Source organism: Heterostelium album, assembly GCF_000004825.1.
Source record: "Heterostelium album PN500 unplaced genomic scaffold PPL_contig9, whole genome shotgun sequence".
Taxonomy (NCBI): domain Eukaryota; phylum Evosea; class Eumycetozoa; order Acytosteliales; family Acytosteliaceae; genus Heterostelium; species Heterostelium album.
Window position 1 is genome coordinate 216,954 of NW_008805086.1, and position 21,373 is coordinate 238,326.

Genomic DNA, 21,373 nt, shown 5'->3' on the forward strand with positions numbered 1-21,373 from the left:
TGATTTGACATTAATAAGTAGTAGTGTTATGATGTCCTATAGACCACCTCAAATCAATACTGCCAATTGTAATGTTAATATGAATCCACAATCCGGATTCACTGCAACCGTTGCCGTCACAGGATTGCATTTCGGTCCAAGCAATAGCTCCATTTTAATAGATGAAGGTGTATATTCAGTTCCTACACTTTTGGCTACGACATCTTATGACGACGGCAACATTTTTTTCAAGGCAAACATGCAAATGAGATCAGGTAATCTATCAGTTGTTATTGGTGATCAGAAATCAAACGAAGTCTGGTTGGATATTAGTCCGTATATTACACTGGTGCGTCCACTCAAAGTTATGGGTGGTCCGGTGACCATCTATGGATATTATTTAGCACCAACATCATATAGACAAGAGAAGATATTGGATATCTATTTTGACAAATCAAAGTGTACCAGTATTAGAATGGTTGGATCCAATATGAATCCTTATACTTTGATATGTAACGACGGACCAGCAGGCTACGGAAATATTAATTTAACATTTGCTTATGGAAGTGGAAGTTCGAATATAATATACACTGCTCAATATGAAAAACCTGTTATAGATAAAGTCTCATCTACTTATTACCAGGAGCCAGCTGATGTCACTATATTTGGTAGTGGTTTCGTCAATGTTCAGCTAGCTGTAAATATTGGTGGATCGGAATGTACCAACCCTGTAGCATCGAAGGGTGTCACCATTGTCTGTAGATTCCAATCGGATGTAGATATGTCGAAAACCAAATCTTTGTTGGTCAATGTGACTGCCAATGGATTTTCATCTTCGTCGTACTCGTTCATCTACCTTGCTCGGTCGACAACTTGTCCAAACTGTGAGCACGGTGTCTGTGATACCAAACTTGGTGTTTGCAACTGTAACTCTGGTTATATTGGTGCGACATGTAACAACAAACTAGCGGAAATACCAGTAGATTCTCCAAAGCCAATGGAGAATACAACTCAAGTCGAACTTGGTTCACTTCAAAAGAACATTTTGTTCAATGTTAGTATTACAGAGATTCGTGAAGTCAATGACTTGGGTGTCATTCAAAAACAGGTTTTCCTCAAGGACATCAAGTGGTTCCATTCGACAGAGATAAACAATACTTATACTTTTTCTGGAAGATTCAGCGACGATCCACAGCTACAAGTAGATATCTCAATGCAAGTATTCACAGAGCAGAAAGAATACAACTTTTACGGTGATATCTTCACGGTAGATGCAAACTCTGTTAAATATCAGGTCACAGTTTCTAATTGGACATTCGTAGACAAAATCAATTCCATTCAAATATTGTTCCTCTCGCAAATGCCTATAAGATCGGAATCTGACTGTGTCAACTCAGAGATTACTGGTGAAACTGTAGATACCGAGAAATCACTGAGAAGGCTTGAGGTGCAGCAAGGCAGTGGTATTTTGACAGCTTACTTCTCGGATCGTATGCTTGTCGATGGCAGAGTTATACGTAGCTCCGTAAAGAACCTTCCATTGGACGATCCTTCTGTGATTGCACTTGGAAACAAAACCGAAAATCTAAATATCCTTACGGCTATTTCCGTTGGTAAATTCGATCACAACGTTACAATCGATCCCAACTTTGGATCGTTGCTCATCCAATCCGACTCCCAATGTCCTGATTCCGAGAATAAATGGAGAATACCCGTCATTGTCACAGTCTGTGTGGTAGGTGGAGTTGCCATAGCCATCACAGCAACAATCGTTTTGAAAAAGAAATACAAATATAATATAATGGTTCAGACTATAAAAATGAAGAAAGTTTTTGGAAGTCGAAAGGATCATTAAACAATAACAATAATTATTAATTAAAATTTAAAGAAATAATATTATTTTTTATCATGTATTATAATAATTATAATGTTTAATTTTTTTGTGTTAACCTAACCACCATTTTCTTCAAAACTTTTTTGCCCATTCTCGAAAAGTTTTTTTTTTAGCACTTTCGCTGATTTCTAAATAAGACGAATATCCAAAAATAATAAGGGGTGGATTTATTAATAAAAATCAACTAGTCATGACTGATCATTTTTAAAATCGATGTTATGTTACTTTTTTCAAAAAAAAAAAATAACAACACAAATAAATAATTGAAAAATGTTTAAAGATAAATCTTTAATTTTTATTATTCTTTGTACTTTATTATTATTATTATTATTTAATAATGTTAATTGTCAAATTAATTTTGCTAGTATCACCCCTACACAACTACCACTAGAAGGTGGAATAATATCGATTCAAGGAGGTATTTTTACTTCGGCAGAATTAAGCACATTGTTTTATTTTCATGATGCAATCGGACTTATCTCTTTACAAACAACAAACAACGTTGTAAAGAGTACCACGCTGATGACCACTGTAGTTCCAAATGTAACTAAAGAATATGTTGGTCTTACTGCTAAAATCAATTATACAGAGTATCCCTCTCTAACTCTAAGTTTACTAAGTAAGTAATAAAAATTAAATAAATAAAAAAATTAAATATTTATTAATATGTAATTATAAATAGATTTTACTGTAACAAATGTTAAACAAAACTATTTTAATGTCGAGTTGATTGGTACCAACTTTAAATTATATGATTCTGGTTGGACTATATCTCTTGGTGGTGTCACTCAAAGTGGAGTGAATTGTGTCAATCAAACCTATTGTAGTTTTTCAATTGCTCCTGGCAGCGCAAATAACAATTTCTATATTAAATCGAGTAGTCAATTGGCAGTTTATTCCAATCCTACTAAAACTTGGAGTATGTATTTAATATATGAGAAAGAGAATAGAAAGAAATTTGTTATCTAATTAAAATGTTTTATCTTTTAGCTCCTTTAATTTATTCATTATCAAATACAACAGTAACATCAGATTCTGTAATTGTATTAAATGGACTATTTATCAATCCAACTACACAAGCTACAGTATTGTATGGTGGTACGATCCAATTAAATGTACAGTATATCAATTCATCTGTGATTCAAATATCAAACTTCCCAAAAGTAGTTGGTTCTGCAACAGTCAGTATATTCAACACCTTTTTGTCACCATCCAATACAATAATTGTAACATACCCGCCTCCAGAAATTTATACAGTAACTTTGGATAACAGTGGACTATTGGTGATTACTGGAAACTATTTTAGAGATTTTGAAAACAACCCAAATTTACCAACCATAACTGGATTGTTATCAACCACTTTACAACTATCTACAGATCAAGTCGAATACTCTAGAATCAACTTTACACTTCCTTTAGATTCTAAAAGTGGTAAAATTACACTTTCGGTAGTTGGTAAATCAGTTAGCTATTCTCTGGGAATCAGTAAGTAAATATAATTACAATTTATTCAATTTCTGTACAATTTGTTAATTTATTTACAAACAAACAGAACCAAATGTAACAAAAGTATCTAGAATCCCACTTGAAGGAGGACTGGTGTATATAAATGGTTACTTTTTATCTCCTCAATCAAATGATGGAAATAATGTTTTAGACATAACAATTGGTTCAGAACCATGTATAAATATCACAAGGATTGGAACTTTGTATAATCCATACACAATCTCATGTGTAGCACCACCTGGTCATGGTTTGAAATCTTTGAAAATCAATTCCCTAGGAACAGAGGTACAATATGATGTTTATTATAAGATGGAAATATACAGTGTATCTTCTAGAATGGTCAACAATTCTGGCTTAGTTACTATTTTCGGTGATGGTTTCGAGCAAGGAACCAATGTTACCATTGGAAATAGAGAATGTACCAATCCACAGGTACCAACACCAAAAGAAATGGTTTGTTATCTACAGTCCACTGCTGGAGGAAATGTTGACAATGCAATGTCTGTCAATATTACATTGAACGGTGAGAGTGTAACACTCGATCTGTTTATGTATGAAGCCGAAGTTAAATGTCCAGATTGTGGTGTCAATGGCCATTGTCAAAATTCAACTGGAGAATGTAACTGTTTAGAAGGATGGGCAGGAATGAACTGTGATATGAAAGTAGATAAAGACTCAAAGTTTATCAAACCTTCCATCGATAAGATAACATCCAACATTCAAGAAGTAGATAACATAAAGATTACCATTACCGAGTTGAGAGAGGTTGCGCCAGACAACTCAATAGTGAATCGATATACCTTTGACAAGATAAACTGGATTCTCGCCACTCCGAGCAACGGAAGTTTCTACAGCTATAATGGTGTAGTCTCGGACAATCTATTTGCAATTCAAGTCAACATTACAGTATTCAATCAGGATTCCACCTACAATTTCATGGGAGACATTATGGAGATGAAAGAGAATTCTTTGAAATATAAAATATCGATTTCCAATTGGAATTTCAAAGACCGTTTGAATATTCTACTAATGCTATTCCTTTCACAAACGACTGCGAGTGAATGTAGTGTAGCACCACAACAACAATCGAATGTCGACAACTCTGTTAGAAGAATGCAAATGTACACGGGAACCACTATGATGTCAGCATACTTCTCCGACAGAATGTTATCAGATGGACGACTGGTACGCGCCAATGTCTATATGACCGATCCCAACGATATCGCTTACAAAGAACTCAAAGAAACCTCACCGGACCTAGTAAACCAGCTCATGTCGATTAGTATACAAAATTTCGAGAACACCACTGTCATCGACCCGAACTTTGGTGCTCTGCTTGCAATCAATGAGAACAACGACAACAGATGTGGTTCGTCAGAAGAGCGTAAATGGTTACTACCAGTAATCGTCATTGCAAGCGTAGTCGGTGCACTCGCTATAGTAATCACTGTATTTTTAGTGTTAAAGAAGAAATATCATGTACAATACAAAATAGTTACAAGTAAATTAACAAGAATGAGCAAAAAATAAATTGTATTTTTTAATGTGTATTATTAAGGACCCACTTTTAAATTTATGACTTTACAAAAGTTGGTGTTTAAAAAAAAAATCTCGATAAAAATAAAAATCAGAAAAAAAAATCGAACCACCAGTTGATCAATGGTTGCACCGATTAAAATCAAAATCTATTGTTTTTGTTTTTTGATCACTAGCGGTGGCTTTTGGTTTTTATATTTTTGTACAAATATAATTCATTTAAAACATAAAGTTATAACTCCATATAAAACTATTATAATATATATATATATATATTCTCTCTATCTGTTATGTATAATTTATCTTTATTTTTTATTATATCTTTTATATCTATATTATTAATTAAAAATGTTGTAGTTGGAATTGTAAATCCTGCAAACGGACATTCATATACATTTGCTACCAATACCTACACCTTCGATGAGGCAATAGCTTTTTCTAAACAATCACTCGGAGTACTTAATGGGTAAGTTTGAAAATAGTTTACGCTTGAAAATAAAAACTATAGTTTATTCATATTAAAATAATAAATCTAGTCATATCTTACAATTAGAAGATTCGGCCGAATCTAAATTTATATTAGATAATTTCATTTCACAAATAACCCCAGATACATATTCAACTGTATGGCTCAATGCAAAAGCACTCGATGGATTGCAGATGGAGTATGGTTGGTTGAATGGAACCACCAGAGGACAGCCTTTCTACCAAACTTTTCCAGAGCGTTGTCTGAAGTACTGTGGTGATTTCGCCGGAAATATGAATTTATCAACTCCTTATCTCGCTTTGGATATAGTTACAGTGCAGGGCGGAAGTTCATATGTACGTTGGAGACCTGCTTCTCCAACCGATAAATTCCAACTAATCATAGAGTTTGAGCCAGCAGACTATCATATGATCAGTCAGCAAGAACCTGGTTCACAGTCATTCGTAATAACTTTCCCATTTTTGGATACAGGATCTAGAATAATATATATCAATGGTTATACATGTTATATCGACACCACCAACGGTAACTCTTACTATTGTTCAATTTCGCCCCAATATTCTATAGGTGGAATGTCTTTTCCCATTGTAATTAGTACGAACGGTGTGAATGCAACCTATTCATATTCCTACAACAATCCTCAGGTTCAAGCAATTAGAATACCAGCACTTGGAGTAGGGAATACCTATTGTACAATAATTGGAAATTCTTTCAATTTCCTAAGTGGTTGTATGCTCTCTATAAACGGTGGACCACTAATGACAATACCATCATCTAATGCTCAATCCATTTCATTAGTTGTTGGAGTAGATATACTTCCAATGTTATTCTCTTGTCCAGACATAAATATTGAATATTATGTACGAAGACCAGCAGTTTTGGAGCCTTCAACCTCACTGCACTATGCCTATCTTCCTTTCCCAGTGACATATTCAGATGCTCTTACAATGAGTACAACATACAAATTGCTCAACGAGAATGGTTATATTGCTCAGATTAATAATACTCAAACCCTCAACTTTATAAATACAGTTTTCACCAATAACAATCCCAACTTTTCAATTTGGTCTGCTGTTACCTATGTAAATAATATCTACTACTATAATCAACAACCATTACAAACAGCGTTTGAACTAGTTGCAGGATCAGGTGCTCAATATTCCTTTACTGGCAGCAACCAAATGACAACACCCACAAGCCAAAATAAACTACCACTTCTTGTAGTCTTTGGAGTACAGACTCCGACATTCAATGCTACCGCTACAGCCTCTGTGCCAATTCAAGGTGGACCTACTACAATCAAAATGCTCTCCAACTATGGATGGAAAGATACTCCAGTAACAATCACAGCACAACCAAACATTGTTTTGCAATCAACTTTAAGTTATTCAGGTGCAAGTATATCTTTCCAAGCTCCTAGTGGATATAATAAGCTATCTTTGGTAGTGTATTTGGAGAAAATAGGTTACAGAACTTCTTTTAATTATAATATAATCTATCAAAGTATGTATTTAAACAAAGATATCAATTTTAATCATTTTATTAATAATGTTAAAATAAATCATATTTTCAGCTCCGGTTATCAATAATGTTGTTGTTAACACTACAGGATTAACTATTTCTATTACTGGAACTGGATTTGTAAGTCCTATTAGATGTGATTCTTTCGACATTTCTTTCACCAGCGTCAGTCCAATCACAGTTACTGGAATATTTACATCCTCTGCATTACAACATATATATCCAAATTTCTTTTTGACTACAGCCGCAGGAAATTCCACTGTTTTCCCTCTTGATCTTACAACATTTTATATTACTTCAATTTCACCTAATGTTTTACCTAGAGATGGTGGAGAAATTACTGTAAATGGTTACAGATTTAGTAAAAATATAGACGCGAACTCAAAAGTAACATTCCCAAATGGTGTAGAATGCTCTGGTATTACACTAAGCCCAGATACAACCTCATTTACATGTACTGTTGGTATATCACCTAACAATGGAACCTACGATATACAAGTGAAAGGAAAGACCATTGCAGGAAATTCTAACACGGCATCTGTTACATTCACAGGTATTTTGATATTCTATTTTTAAAAATATATTATAATATTTCTAACTAAATTACTTCTATTAATAGATTTCGTAGTATCAGATTTGGAACAAAATGGAAGATCTGTGACAATACTTGGAAGTTCATTTAAATTATACTCTCAACTACCCGGATTCACAATCAAAGTTGGTAGTGGTATTCCGTCATCCATTTCCTGCCCTCCAACTCTCCAAATTTGTTCATTCACATTGAATACTCTCGTAACAAATGGACCAGTATTTATTGGAACACCAGCATTCAATGTATCAATCAACAGAGTTTGGAGTAAATATCATATTATTAAATATATTTAATTTATATTCATTTTAAATTAACCAAATTTATTTTTACAAAATCTGTAGATCCAATTATTTCAATCACACCATCTGATATTCTTGACCCAGAGGTAACATCAACAATCAATGGATTGTTATTTGGTGATCAGACTTTGGTTGCCAAACTTAATGGTACCACATATCCAATCACAATCACTAGTTCAAGCTCTGGAACTTTCAAACCACCTAAGCTTACAGGAAAAGTAACATTCCAACTTGTTGGTCAAGGATTTTCCAATGTCATTCAAATGAAATTCCCATCGCCATCCATTGTTAACCTAGTTCTCGATCAAAGTTCACTGACTTGTCAAATCTATGGAAATTATTTTGGATCATCCAACGATTTAATTAATATTCAAGGAATCACAGCACAACCAATCAAAGCAACATCATCAAACTATACAAACATTTCATTCAAAGTTCCACTGAGTGCCAGAACTGGACCACTCAATGTTTCAGTCAATGGAGATGTTTCTTTATCAAAATTCTTTATGATTGGTATGTAGTATTCAATATTTTACTTTATATTGATTTTCAACATTTTATTAATTTTTTTAAATATCAGAACCATCACCAACAACATATACACCACTCAGATTCCTTGGAGGTAAATTGACAATCACAGGTCAATTTTTAGCACCAATCAACTTTGCCAATGAAAATATTCTCAATATTTCAGTTGGAGGTGTTCCATCGCAAATCTCATTGATGGACAACAATTTCGATCCATACCGATTGATTGTTGATTCACCACCAGGATATGGAACATCGAATTTCACAATTCAACAATACAATGCTAAAATAACCAGAGACTTAGTATTTTCACCACCTTCAATAACATCATGCTCATCAACTGTTTATTTAAAGCCAGATACTGTGACGATTGTTGGAGATAATTTCGGAAGTTTCAATCTCAGTGTCACAATTGGAAACCAGACTTGTGAAAATCCAACGATCAACCTAATTGGATCACAAATTACATGTAAATTCAGCTCGAATATCAGTTCTACCGAATTACTTTCAGTTAGAGTGAATGTTGCCAATCAATTCGATCAGAAAAATGCATTCATGTATTTGATTCCAAGTGATTGCAACAAATGTAGTTCAAATGGAAAATGTAATATTGCAACTGGAGTGTGTGAATGCAATGAAGGATGGATTGGAATGGATTGCAGCAAGATAGTATCAAAAACAACAACTCCTGTTAATCCACCAACAGTCGTTGACAATACCACAAGTGTCGAACTTGGAACAACAAAGAAAGATATCACATTCAACGTCAATATCACGGAGATTCGTGAAATAACAGATCTTGGAGATACTGTGAAACAATATTTCATCAAAGACATCAAATGGTTCGATGTTCAACAAACCAACAATTCATACACATATTCTGGAAGATTCAAGAACGATGACAAACTCCAAGTTGATATCATCATGCAAATGTTTGTCAATGACACTGAATACAATTTTGCAGGTGATATCTTCAGTATTCCAGCGAATTCCGTCAAATATCAAGTTCATCTTTACAACTGGACATTCAGTGATAAACTTAATTCACTTCAAGTATTATTCTTGACACAAGCACAACTCCAAGTTCAACAAGGATGTCAAACACAACAATCTGGAATTGGTGACACATCATCCAACACAGAATCATCACTAAGAATGATGGAAATCAACCAAGGAAATGGAATTCTTCAAGCATATTATTCTGATCGAATGGTTGTCGATGGAAGAATCCGTAACAGTAAAGTTTCGATGATCAATTCGACCGATGACTCTGTCAAACAAATTAACTCGCTGTATCCGAATAACCTAAACATCTTGACAGCAATCACAATTGAACATTTTGACAACGATGCAATTGTTGATCCAAATTTCGGATCACTTTTGATTCAAGACGATGACAACCCCGAAGAATGTGGTTCCAATGATGACAAGAAATGGAGACTTCCAGTGATCATTGTTTGTTCTGTCGTTGGTGGACTTGCATGTCTTATCACTGTTGGTATTCTTTTCAAAAAGAAATTCAGATATCAATTCAAGTTAGCATCCATCAAATTGAATTCAATCGGTGGAAAATCGAGGAAATAGAATAAATTAACAAAAACCAAAAAAATATATGAGCACCGAAAAAAAAAACCGTTTGTAAAATAATAAAAAAAAAACAGATCTCATTTTCAGATTTTTTTTGTAGATTCGTTGAAAATTTAAAAAATGGGGGGTCGACCCATTTAAACACCTACCGATTTTTTTCGCCATCAAATTTTCGACCTTATATCCTATTTACAGTTTTTTTTTTATTTTTGTGCGTACCATTTCGTGACAATCATAAAATTGATTAATTTCATCTAAAATCAATGAGACAAATCTTTTTTGATTTTGCAATAGAGAACAACAAATAAAATTATGTATAATAAATATATTGTTTGTGTTATCGTTTTCTTTTATTTGTCTAAAAATATACAGTTTATAGATGCAGCTACCTATCTCCCTACTTTCAACACTGTCAACGGACATTACTATCAGATAGTTGATGCACAACTAACTTTTTCTGAAGCGCTAATCAATTCTTCGCTAACTACAGTATCAGGTTTTAATGGGTAATGAATAAAAAAAATAAAATAAAAATACTAAATAATTGTCAAAATATTAACTCACTTAAAAATAAATTTCAATAGACATATTCTTTCGATTGATGATCTGGATGAAGCTACTTTTGTTAATACAAACTTGTTTAATATTTTGCCTGCCACTGCTACAGTATGGCTTAATGCTAAATCATTGGACACTTTGATGTTGGAGTACGGATGGTTGAACGGAACAACAAGAGGACAGCCATTTTACCAAACTTTTCCAGAGCGTTGTCTAAAGTACTGTGGTGATTTCAAGGGTAACACTAGTCCTCTCGCTCCTTATCTGGCAGTCACCGCCAATGGAGGAGCAAAGCCACACTGGAGATCAGCAACGGCAATCGATAAATTCTATCTCATCATTGAATTTGAAGATCCCGACTATGTTAAAATCCAGCAAGAAGAGATTGGCACTACATTTTTTACTATCCAATACCCTGGAAGTCCAGGTGCTCTATTCATATATGCAGATGGCAAGCGATGCTACGATCAAATGGTTGGATCACCATTACGTACCTGTAAACTCGCAAATACAGACACCATCACAGCGATGTCATTCGACTTTATCTTTACGGAGGGAGGTGTCAATCGTACATTTAAATATTTCTACAACAATCCAAATATTCAGGCTTTAAGACCCGGTATATTTGGAACAACCACTTCTCTCACCGTTGTTGGTAGCTACTTTTCAGTTATGGATGCAAATAGATGCTCTTTCTATATAAATGGAACTTTGGCAGCTTACAATTCAATGCAAACACAAACACAAATCAACTCAATGGTTTTTACACAAACTACTGAAATGGCTTACGTACTACCATTTATTGTCACATGCCCTACATTGAATATCGAATATACCATCTATAGATCTGCCTTATTAGATCCATCGTCGACTCTCCACTATGCATACCTACCTTTTTCAGTGTCCTGGGACAATGCTCTCAATCTAATCAACAAATACACACTCTTTGCCGAGAATCCTTATTTTGCTCTCATCAACGGTAGTGCAGTCAATAGTTTTGTTAAAAACTATATCACAGGTACCCCCAATTACGTTGTTTGGTCTGGTGTTTCTTTTGTAAACAATGTGGCAACCTACAACCAACTTAAATTCCAGACACAATATCCAGTTAATCAATTGACAACAGTTGATACCAATTATTTCTTTAATGGAACTGCTTTGGCAACATTTGGAGCACCAACATCGATTGATCAATATCCATTGCTTTTAGTATTCGGTGTTGCCAATCCAATTATCGATGCAAGTGCTACTATCCCTGCACCGATTGTAGGAGGACCAACTACCCTTAAATTGCTCAGAAACTATGGTTGGAAAGACTCAAGAGTATCAGTTGTTACAGTTCAACCTGTTCCAATGACTTATACTGGAACTCTCAACTTTACTGCAGCAACCATTACATTCAATGCTCCGTCTGGAAACTTATCTATCCCATCCAGAATTTATTTAGAAAAGTTAGGTTATAGATCATCCTTTGACTATAATATCACTTATTCAAGTCCTCTTATTTCAAGTATTGTTATTATAACCCCATCTAGAACTATCAACCTTTCGGGCTCTGGTTTAATTGGAAATATAACTACATATCCTTTCCCAAGTAACTGCACAGTTTCCTCTTCAAACGTACAATGTATCTATGGTATCAATGTTCTTCCGATTTATTACCCTATTTTCTACTTAGTTTCTGACGTGACAGGACAATCGAATACCAAAAGTGTAGATCTCACAACTTTCTATATATCATCGATATCTCCGTCCGTGCTACCTAGAGATGGAGGTATTATTACAGTTAGTGGATATGGGTTCAATTTCATCGACAAAACCACAGTGGTATCATTTTCAAATTCTGTAACCTGTACCAACATAGCTAGAGGCCTAGATGCCAATACAACATTCACATGTACTGTTGGTGTTTCACGAAGCAATGGAACCTATCCAATAGAAGCCAAATCAATTGGAGTCACTGCAACAGTACCTCCTGGTGTTAATGTTACTTTCCAAGGTAACTATAAAATTAATTCTATTAACATATATACTAGTTTACTAATTATAACACTATAAAATTGGATTAAATAGATTTTGACAATATAGATATAGAACAAGATGGTAGATTTGTGACAATTACAGGAAGGTCATTCAGATTATATAACCAATTACCTGGATTTACAATCAAAGTTGGTTCTGAAACTCCATCAATCTCATGTCCTCCAACAACCCAAATTTGTACTTTCACATTAAGCACATTATCAACTAATGGAGTAGTATTTATTGGAACGCCAGCATTCAATGTATCAATCAATAGAATTTGGAGTAAATATAATATTTAAAAAAAGATATATTTATTGTAAATTAACCAAATTTATTTTTACAAAATCTATAGATCCAGTAATATCAATCACACCATCTGATATTCTTGACCCAGAGGTAACATCAACAATCAATGGATTGTTATTTGGTGATCAGACTTTGGTTGCCAAACTCAATGGTACCACATATCCATTCACAATCATTGATTCAAGCTCTGGAACTTTCAAACCACCTAAGCTTACAGGAAAAGTAACATTCCAACTTGTTGGTCAAGGATTTTCCAATGTCATTCAAATGAAATTCCCATCGCCATCCATTGTAAACCTAGTTCTCGATCAAAGTTCACTGACTTGTCAAATCTATGGAAATTATTTTGGATCATCCAACGATTTAATTAATATTCAAGGAATCACAGCACAACCAATCAAAGCAACATCATCAAACTATACAAACATTTCATTCAAAGTTCCACTGAGTGCCAGAACTGGACCACTCAATGTTTCAGTCAATGGAGATGTTTCTTTATCAAAATTCTTTATGATTGGTATGTAGTATTCAATATTTTACTTTATATTGATTTTTAACATTTTATTAATTTTTTTAAATATCAGAACCATCACCAACAACATATACACCACTCAGATTCCTTGGAGGTAAATTGACAATCACAGGCCAATTTTTAGCACCAATCAACTTTGCCAATGAAAATATTCTCAATATTTCAGTTGGAGGTGTTCCATCGCAAATCTCATTGATGGACAACAATTTCGATCCATACCGATTGATTGTTGATTCACCACCAGGATACGGAACATCGAATTTCACAATTCAACAATACAATGCTAAAATAACCAGAGACTTAGTATTTTCACCACCTTCAATAACATCATGCTCATCAACTGTTTATTTAAAGCCAGATACTGTGACGATTGTTGGAGATAATTTCGGAAGTTTCAATCTCAGTGTCACAATTGGAAACCAGACTTGTGAAAATCCAATGATCAACCTAATTGGATCACAAATTACATGTAAATTCAGCTCAAATATCAGTTCGACCGAATTACTTTCGGTTAGAGTGAATGTTGCCAATCAATTCGATGAGAAAAATGCATTCATGTATTTGATTCCAAGTGATTGCAACAAATGTAGTTCAAATGGAAAATGTAATATTGCAACTGGAGTGTGTGAATGCAATGAAGGATGGATTGGAATGGATTGCAGCAAGAAAGTTTCAACAACACCAATTCCTGTGAATCCACCAGCAGTCGTTGACAACACTACAAATGTCGAACTTGGAACAACAAAGAAAGATATCACATTCAACGTCAATATCACGGAGATTCGTGAAATAACAGATCTTGGAGATACTGTGAAACAATATTTCATCAAAGACATCAAATGGTTCGATGTTCAACAAACCAACAATTCATACACATATTCTGGAAGATTCAAGAACGATGACAAACTCCAAGTCGATATCATCATGCAAATGTTTGTCAATGACACTGAATACAATTTTGCAGGTGATATCTTCAGTATTCCAGCGAATTCCGTCAAATATCAAGTTCATCTTTACAATTGGACATTCAGTGATAAACTTAATTCACTCCAAGTATTATTCTTGACACAAGCACAACTTCAAGTTCAACAAGGATGTCAAACACAACAATCTGGAATTGGTGACACATCATCCAACACAGAATCATCACTCAGAATGATGGAAATCAATCAAGGAAATGGAATTCTTCAAGCATATTATTCTGATCGAATGGTTGTCGATGGAAGAATCCGTAACAGTAAAGTTTCGATGATCAATTCGACCGATGACTCTGTCAAACAAATTAACTCGCTGTATCCGAATAACCTAAACATCTTGACAGCAATCACAATTGAACATTTTGACAACGATGCAATTGTTGATCCAAATTTCGGATCACTTTTGATTCAAGACGATGACAACTCCGAAGAATGTGGTTCCAATGATGACAAGAAATGGAAACTTCCAGTGATTATCGTTTGCTCTGTCGTTGGTGGACTTGCATGTATTATCACTGTTGGTATTCTTTTCAAAAAGAAATTCAGATATCAATTTAAAATAGCATCCATCAAATTGAATTCCATGGGAGGAAAATCAAGGAAATAGAATAGTTATATAGCAAAAAAAAAAAAACGATTGTACAATAAAACAAACTTTTTTAGATATACATTTTGTATTATTTATTTTCAAAATCTAAAATCGATTTCCAAACAGTGTAAAGATTGTTATACCATTTCATTAGATTGATAACAATCATTCTAGGTTGTTGGGCAGCAGGATCGTTGGGATGACAATGTGTCCTTATCCAATCATTGAATGAACCTATGTTATCCTTTCCTTGAGCTATGACATCTTGTAGTTGTTTTGATAGAACTTCATCTTTAAGTAAATCTATGGATCGTTGTTTTAAATTGGAGATACCACCTAGTAGTTGGTTAATCTTTGCCAATGTCTCATTGAATTGGCCAGTGCTTGAGAACTGTCGATAGTAATCACCAAAGACAGTTTGCAACTTGGTGACAGGACCAAAGAGTTCGTTGTGCAAGACACGTATCTCTTCGAAAATTTCAATCAATTCTCTTATTGATTTGTTTTGTTGTACATTTTGTTGTTGTTGTTGAACGTGAATTGATGGAATATTTGAAAAGCTATTGTTATTGTTATTGTTGATGTTTGGTGGTGGATATACATTTTGCAATTGATTCAAAGCATTCAAATTGAGTGATTGACTTAGATTGTTTGAAGATGACAATGATGATGTTGATGATGACGATGAAATCGACGAAGGTGTAAATGATTGAGACATAATCCTTGAGTTTCTCTCTATTACCAATGGTTGCGCTGTTGTCTTTTCGCTCGATGATGAGGAACCAATTGAGTGCTCCGATAGTTTCGCTGACAGCCTGTGTGGATTGATCACCGAATTCTCCTTGACCATCAAACTCTCTCTGGAGTGCTCCTTTACCATTGGCATGGGTTCCTCTTCCTTTCTGAGTGTCGATTGATTCGCTTCCCACTCTTTGACCAACTGCTTCAGTATTTCAATCCATTCAAATTGCTCGACGGCACCACGCGCATAGAAATAGAGATGTTCATTGCCAAGAACAGCGAAACCATGTTTGATCTCCTGGTCTTCGGCCGGCAATATTATACAGTTCTTGAGGTTCAGATGGGTGACCACAGAGTACCGAGCAGAGTTATCAAAAAGAGTCGGAACCTTTTTACAAACCAAAAGAGAATCATTAAAGAGGAAAAGATGTCTCTCTTTCAATTGACCTCTCTTTTCAAACAAAACAACACCATCTTTAATATGTCTTCTATGCGGTTGAACCAATTCCTATAATTAAAAGTTGCAAATAAATTAATAAAAAACAAAAACTTTTAAAAATTTACAACAAAGAAATAATAATAACTTACAATGTTTGTAGTTAAAGAACCTTGAATCTGTATCATCTTTTCTAAACCTTCTGCATTTCTCTTACTTTCATTAATAGAAATAGCTACATTCTGTATTGCTTTTAATGCTTGACTGATTAACTCATAGTCACTATGAATAGTTGGTGTATTTTGTAATAATTCCTAAAAAAAAGTCGATAAACAAGTTAATATTAATGTTATTATTTTAAAAGTGATTTAACTAACTTACTGTAAATAAAAGTTTATATCTTGGTATTCTTTGAACTGGTTGAATCTGTAAATCCAAGAAATCTTTATTTTGAAGTAATGGATTACTTTTACAATCCTATAAATAATAATAATAATAACAATGAATAAATTAATAAATAATTAATAAATATAATACTTATTATTATTACTATTATAGGTATAGATATCTAACTATCTACTTACTTTAAAGAAAAAGTTGTTTACTTTTGAATCTCTCTTTTTACATTCGTTAAGTGTTGTTAGAGATTGATTAAAGTTGTTGATGTATTGTGTGTAGAGTTTAAGATAGGGTGTAAGTGTCAAGAAGCAATCGGCAATCGATTGCTTGTTACTCCATTGTGACCATCTCGATTCGAGTGACTCTAGTAACTCCTTGTGAACGCCATACAGTGCAGAGCAATTCGAAAAGATCGATGAAATCTCACTGCTGCTTAGCAGGTCTTTCTTTGCGCCGCTTTGCAGTGGTTGCAAGAATTGACTGATGATCAACTCGAGATTGTGGACGTAGGCACGCTCGGTCTCGATGATCTCGAGAGTGCACTTGGTTCTTCGCTCGATTCTCAATCGCATCTTTTGGTAGCGACGCTTTGCTAGCCAGCCACGCACAACCGACTGAATCAAGGTGATCTTGTTGTGCATATCGATCTCACGCTTCCTCGTGGAGATCTGTGACTCGAGTGCATCGATCGATGCATTCCTACTGCCAAACAAACGTTGTTTGGCTTCGTCTAGTCGCGACTGTTCTCTTGCCATGATATCGGACTTTAGCGATGGATCGAGCTGGTAGCGATCGAGTAACGGTTCAATCTCTGAGAGATACTCTGAGAACAGTGCGTCGAGAGTATTCGACTTTCTTCTTAGTAGCTCCTCTACCGATTGCACATAGCTAGCTTTGGTAGATTCCCAGTGCGCCACCTCATTCAAGAGTTGATCCGATACCTTGAAATATAACTTTTCTTTCTTTGTTGGTTGTTGTTGTTGTTCATATTGATATTGTTGTTGTTGATCATAATCTCGTTGTTGATGTATTTGTTGTTGTAAAAGTGAAAATGATGGTTTACTTGATTTATTGGGAACGGTAGGTGAGTCTAACCGTTTGAAGTTGGCAGGTGCCGAGATAACTATATCTGAATCACCAGATTTCTTTTTCTTTTGCAAGTCTTTCTCTTTTTCATCTTTTTGTTTCTTCTTTTGCAATTCTTTCTCTCTCTCTTTCTCTTTCTCTCTCTCTTTTTCTTTCTCTTTCTCTTTCTCTTTTTTTGTTAGTTTTATTTGTGATGTTCTTAAGTTATCACATATCTCTTCGATATCATCACTATCATTCATCATGATAATAATTTGAATTATGATATAAATAAATATAATGTTACTACTACAATGACAATTACTATTTTTTTTTTATTAATAAATTAATTAACCTTTTTTGAATGATTAATTTTTTTGATTTCTTTTTTATTTTTTTAAATTTAAAATTTTTTTGTTTGATCTAAAAAAAGATATTTGCAGATCTGAGGTTATCTTAGAACCATTTTCTTACACAGATAATCTTTTTTTTTTTTTTTTTTTTGATATTTTATCTGCACCCATCGTTTCTTAGATTTTTTTCAAAACAAATATTGCTATTGAGAAATAGTGATTTTCGTCTTAACATTTAATAATTTATTCAAACCAAAGAATTATTATTAATAGTAAATTATAAGCGATTTGCTATAGAAGTTTATCTGGAGGAATCGACACTGGGTCATCAGTTAACGTTCTAAACGATCTAGTGCCAAAAATGCCAAAAAGGTGAAGCTTTATTTATTCAACAAATTCATTTCAACGACTCTTTGCAGATGGTTCCACTAACTCTTTGGTAAAACATGATTAAACTCGAACAGAACTTCACGAATCGGGCCTAAACACCTCACCTTTGTAGGCCAACCAAAGATCTAGTTCTTCAAAGGATGATCGCTGATGGATAATCTTGTTATACTTCAATGTATCTATGATTGACAACGATATTATGGATGGGTACATAATTGAAGAAAATTTATTATGAGTCTGGAGGCATTGAACATCGATGGGAGCAGAGACGTCTTTATCGCTAAGACTCATATCTATTATTAATCCGTACGTGTTAGCTGATTCTATGTTTCTAACTATAAATATAACAATTTTACTAATTTTCTCTTTTTAATTATTTGTTTCTCCATCTTCCAAAATGAATAGTGAGATGGGATGGCTTTGGGAAGTTCCAGGTTTGTTGGTTCCAGATGAGTTTGAATTCGTCTAGCTTCTTCGGCCATTTGGATTGATATGCTTGAATGTTTGAGTTGTTTCGACCGAAGTCTTGTTTTGATTTTCTGATTAGTTTGTGGTATTCTAGTTTAGCTAGTCTGTTAATGTTATTTGTGGTTGCGAGATTTAAGGTGTTATAAAATAGTAAAATTTCATATCAGCAAACAACAACTCCCCTTTGGTCTAGTGGTGAGGATTTTCGCCTGTCACGCGAAAGGCCCGGGTTCAATTCCCGGAAGGGGAGAAAAACTTTTTAAAAGTGCTTACCCCGCAAGCGTAACAGGTCTTGTTGATCATGAGACAACAAATCTTTTTTTGAAAAAAAAAAAAAAAAAAAGATACTCTTACTCGATGAACATGATCTCATTGATAGATAAACCAACGTGCTATTGAGCAGCGACTGTCATATGGTACAATTATAATACAGTGCCATTTCCCAATGTAAAAACAAAGTACGTACTTTGTTAATGAATATAGCTAAACAATTCATTATTCTTATTATTTTTATACTCCACACATCAACATATAATTTAAATATTTGTAACATCATTAATATTATATTACTATGTCTTTATTACCACAATTAAACGAAGCTTCTAACACTAAGCCACATAACATGGAAATATTAATATTAAAAAAATAAATAAAGAGATTGTAAAGTTATCAAATTTATATTTATTTATATTCATATCACGCTATTATCAATTGTACAAACAAACTTTCTTAATAACCGTCAATAATGAAGATCATTTTTAACAAATATAAAGAGTGATAACAATATTGTTTTTAAAGTGTGAAGTACCTCAATTTGGTGGGAATCGACCAGCAAAAATTAAAAATTTAAAAATCGATCCAAAAAAATAATCACCACCACAACATTTAGCTAACTTCTATCACTGCTATTATATGATTTTGAAAACAATCATTTTTGATAAAATAAAGAATAATATTCAAAATGAATACAAGTGCATATAGAATCGAGAAAACAGATAGATTAATCAATGGAAAGAATGTTTTGAAATTTAGATGTAATCGAACTAATTTTCATGATAAACTAATAGTTTTAGTTCATAATCATTTGAAAGATAAAGATAATGAACAACACACAAATATCATATTAATCGGAAATTTTAAAAAGAATGATGAAATAGTAGTACCAGATACAGTCGATACTCAATATCAATTAATTATCATAACATTATTAATAATATCAGATTACAAACCAATATGCACTTTGGTATTAAACAAATCAGAATCATACACAATCAATATTCAAAAAAGTCAATTCACACACACATTTGACTATTTCAAACAAACACACATCATTAATAACAAACGATATCATTTAATATCAAGATTTCCAAACAGTAATAATATCAATGATGTATATTTAGTGTGTGATACTGATGATAATAGTGCTTTTTATAAAGGTTTCGTAAGATCATTTATCAAAATAATTAATCAATTGACAATCATAAAACTAACATAATCAATTCAAAAGTATGTTTATAAAAAGATAAACTATAAAGATAATCAGAAATCTTGTGAAAGAGCTGAGAATGAAATCAAGGCAATGATTTTACTCAAAGGTAAATTTGTTCAACTTTTTGATTATCATCATGATATAGACAATCAAATCTTTCATATCATCACTAAATATTGTGAAGGTGGTGATCTTTCTCAAAAGTTTAAACGTTTAACTGATCTAAATCTGTATGTATAAAATATTTATCAAGATATGAATATATTACAATTAACCACATTTATATTGAACATAAAAATAGAATCTTTAAAGAATCAGAAATTATTAATTATATTTCACAACTTTTCAATATTCTTTTGGAACTTGATAAACATGGAATTGTTCATTGTGATATCAAACCATCAAACATATTCATTGATGTATATGGTACTTTGATTCTTGGTGATTTTGGATGTTGTAAATTCATTGATCAATCAACAATCATTGAAGATCAAGATTCAAAAGTATTTTTTGAGCCATCTGTTGCCATAACAAGTGTTTCAAATTCGAAAGAAATAACAGATCCAACTATTTTTGATATGAATTCAAACACTTATAAATGCAACTCGTGGAACAATCGGTTATATTTCACCAGTATGTATATTCTATTAATTGATTTTTAAATATATTTTAAACTAAATCAAAATAATAATACAATTAGGAAGCAATGAAACGACAATATGCACAATCATGTGACATCTTTTCAATTGGATCAACAATTCTCAAATTATTATGTTGGTAAATACTCGAATAATCATTTTAAAATATTATTATCAATCAGATATTAACTCTGTATTTTTGAATATTTAAATTGATCAGTCATCAAGATGATCGAAATAATCATCAACTATTCCAATCAACTGGTGAAATTAAGATTTCAGAATACAGATATTCAAAACAATTGATTGAATTTATTCATCGATTGTTGGATCAGAGTCCAAAGAATAGAGAATCATTGAATCAATTATTAAACCAATATGGGAAACCATCACCAATCAACATTTAATTACATTGAGACATTTAAAACAAAAATTATTTGCAATATTTCTGAAGGAATAAAATACTTTTTGTTTTTAT

At 33.2% G+C, this 21,373-nt stretch overlaps 5 protein-coding genes and 1 non-coding gene across 6 annotated transcripts; 5 read left to right on the plus strand and 1 right to left on the minus strand.

Annotated features, from left to right (window-relative positions):
* Positions 1-31: 31 nt before the first annotated feature.
* On the plus strand, positions 32-1,834 carry PPL_04269 (calcium-binding EGF-like domain-containing protein; the record flags this gene model as incomplete). Its single annotated transcript, XM_020575176.1, has 1 exon — positions 32-1,834. The coding sequence occupies one exon, from the start codon at positions 32-34 to the stop codon at positions 1,832-1,834; it is 1,803 nt and encodes a 600-aa protein (XP_020434696.1).
* Positions 1,835-2,143: 309 nt separating this feature from the next.
* Positions 2,144-9,926, plus strand: PPL_04270 (tenascin C; the record flags this gene model as incomplete). The annotated part of the gene is made up of 10 exons (XM_020575177.1): positions 2,144-2,492; positions 2,556-2,792; positions 2,864-3,328; positions 3,426-4,880; positions 5,273-5,381; positions 5,452-6,905; positions 6,976-7,476; positions 7,543-7,779; positions 7,857-8,327; positions 8,395-9,926. 10 exons carry the CDS (start codon positions 2,144-2,146, stop codon positions 9,924-9,926), a joined length of 6,810 nt encoding a protein of 2,269 aa, XP_020434697.1.
* Positions 9,927-10,241: 315 nt separating this feature from the next.
* PPL_04271 (uncharacterized protein) lies at positions 10,242-14,934 on the plus strand (the record flags this gene model as incomplete). Its single annotated transcript, XM_020575178.1, has 5 exons — positions 10,242-10,300; positions 10,514-12,486; positions 12,576-12,794; positions 12,865-13,335; positions 13,403-14,934. The coding sequence occupies 5 exons, from the start codon at positions 10,242-10,244 to the stop codon at positions 14,932-14,934; spliced, it is 4,254 nt and encodes a 1,417-aa protein (XP_020434698.1).
* Positions 14,935-15,004: 70 nt separating this feature from the next.
* Positions 15,005-19,141, minus strand: gxcHH (pleckstrin domain-containing protein; the record flags this gene model as incomplete). Its single annotated transcript, XM_020575179.1, has 6 exons — positions 15,005-16,165; positions 16,246-16,407; positions 16,475-16,570; positions 16,678-17,881; positions 18,470-18,635; positions 19,123-19,141. The coding sequence occupies 6 exons, from the start codon at positions 19,139-19,141 to the stop codon at positions 15,005-15,007; spliced, it is 2,808 nt and encodes a 935-aa protein (XP_020434699.1).
* On the plus strand, positions 18,947-19,018 carry PPL_04273. Its single transcript has one exon. It is a non-coding gene; the product is annotated as a tRNA-Asp (tRNA).
* A 588-nt stretch (positions 19,142-19,729) lies between the features above and the next one.
* On the plus strand, positions 19,730-21,302 carry PPL_04274 (protein kinase family protein; the record flags this gene model as incomplete). Its single annotated transcript, XM_020575180.1, has 4 exons — positions 19,730-20,209; positions 20,291-20,487; positions 20,511-20,894; positions 21,116-21,302. The coding sequence occupies 4 exons, from the start codon at positions 19,730-19,732 to the stop codon at positions 21,300-21,302; spliced, it is 1,248 nt and encodes a 415-aa protein (XP_020434700.1).
* Between the last annotated feature and the right edge of the window lie 71 nt (positions 21,303-21,373).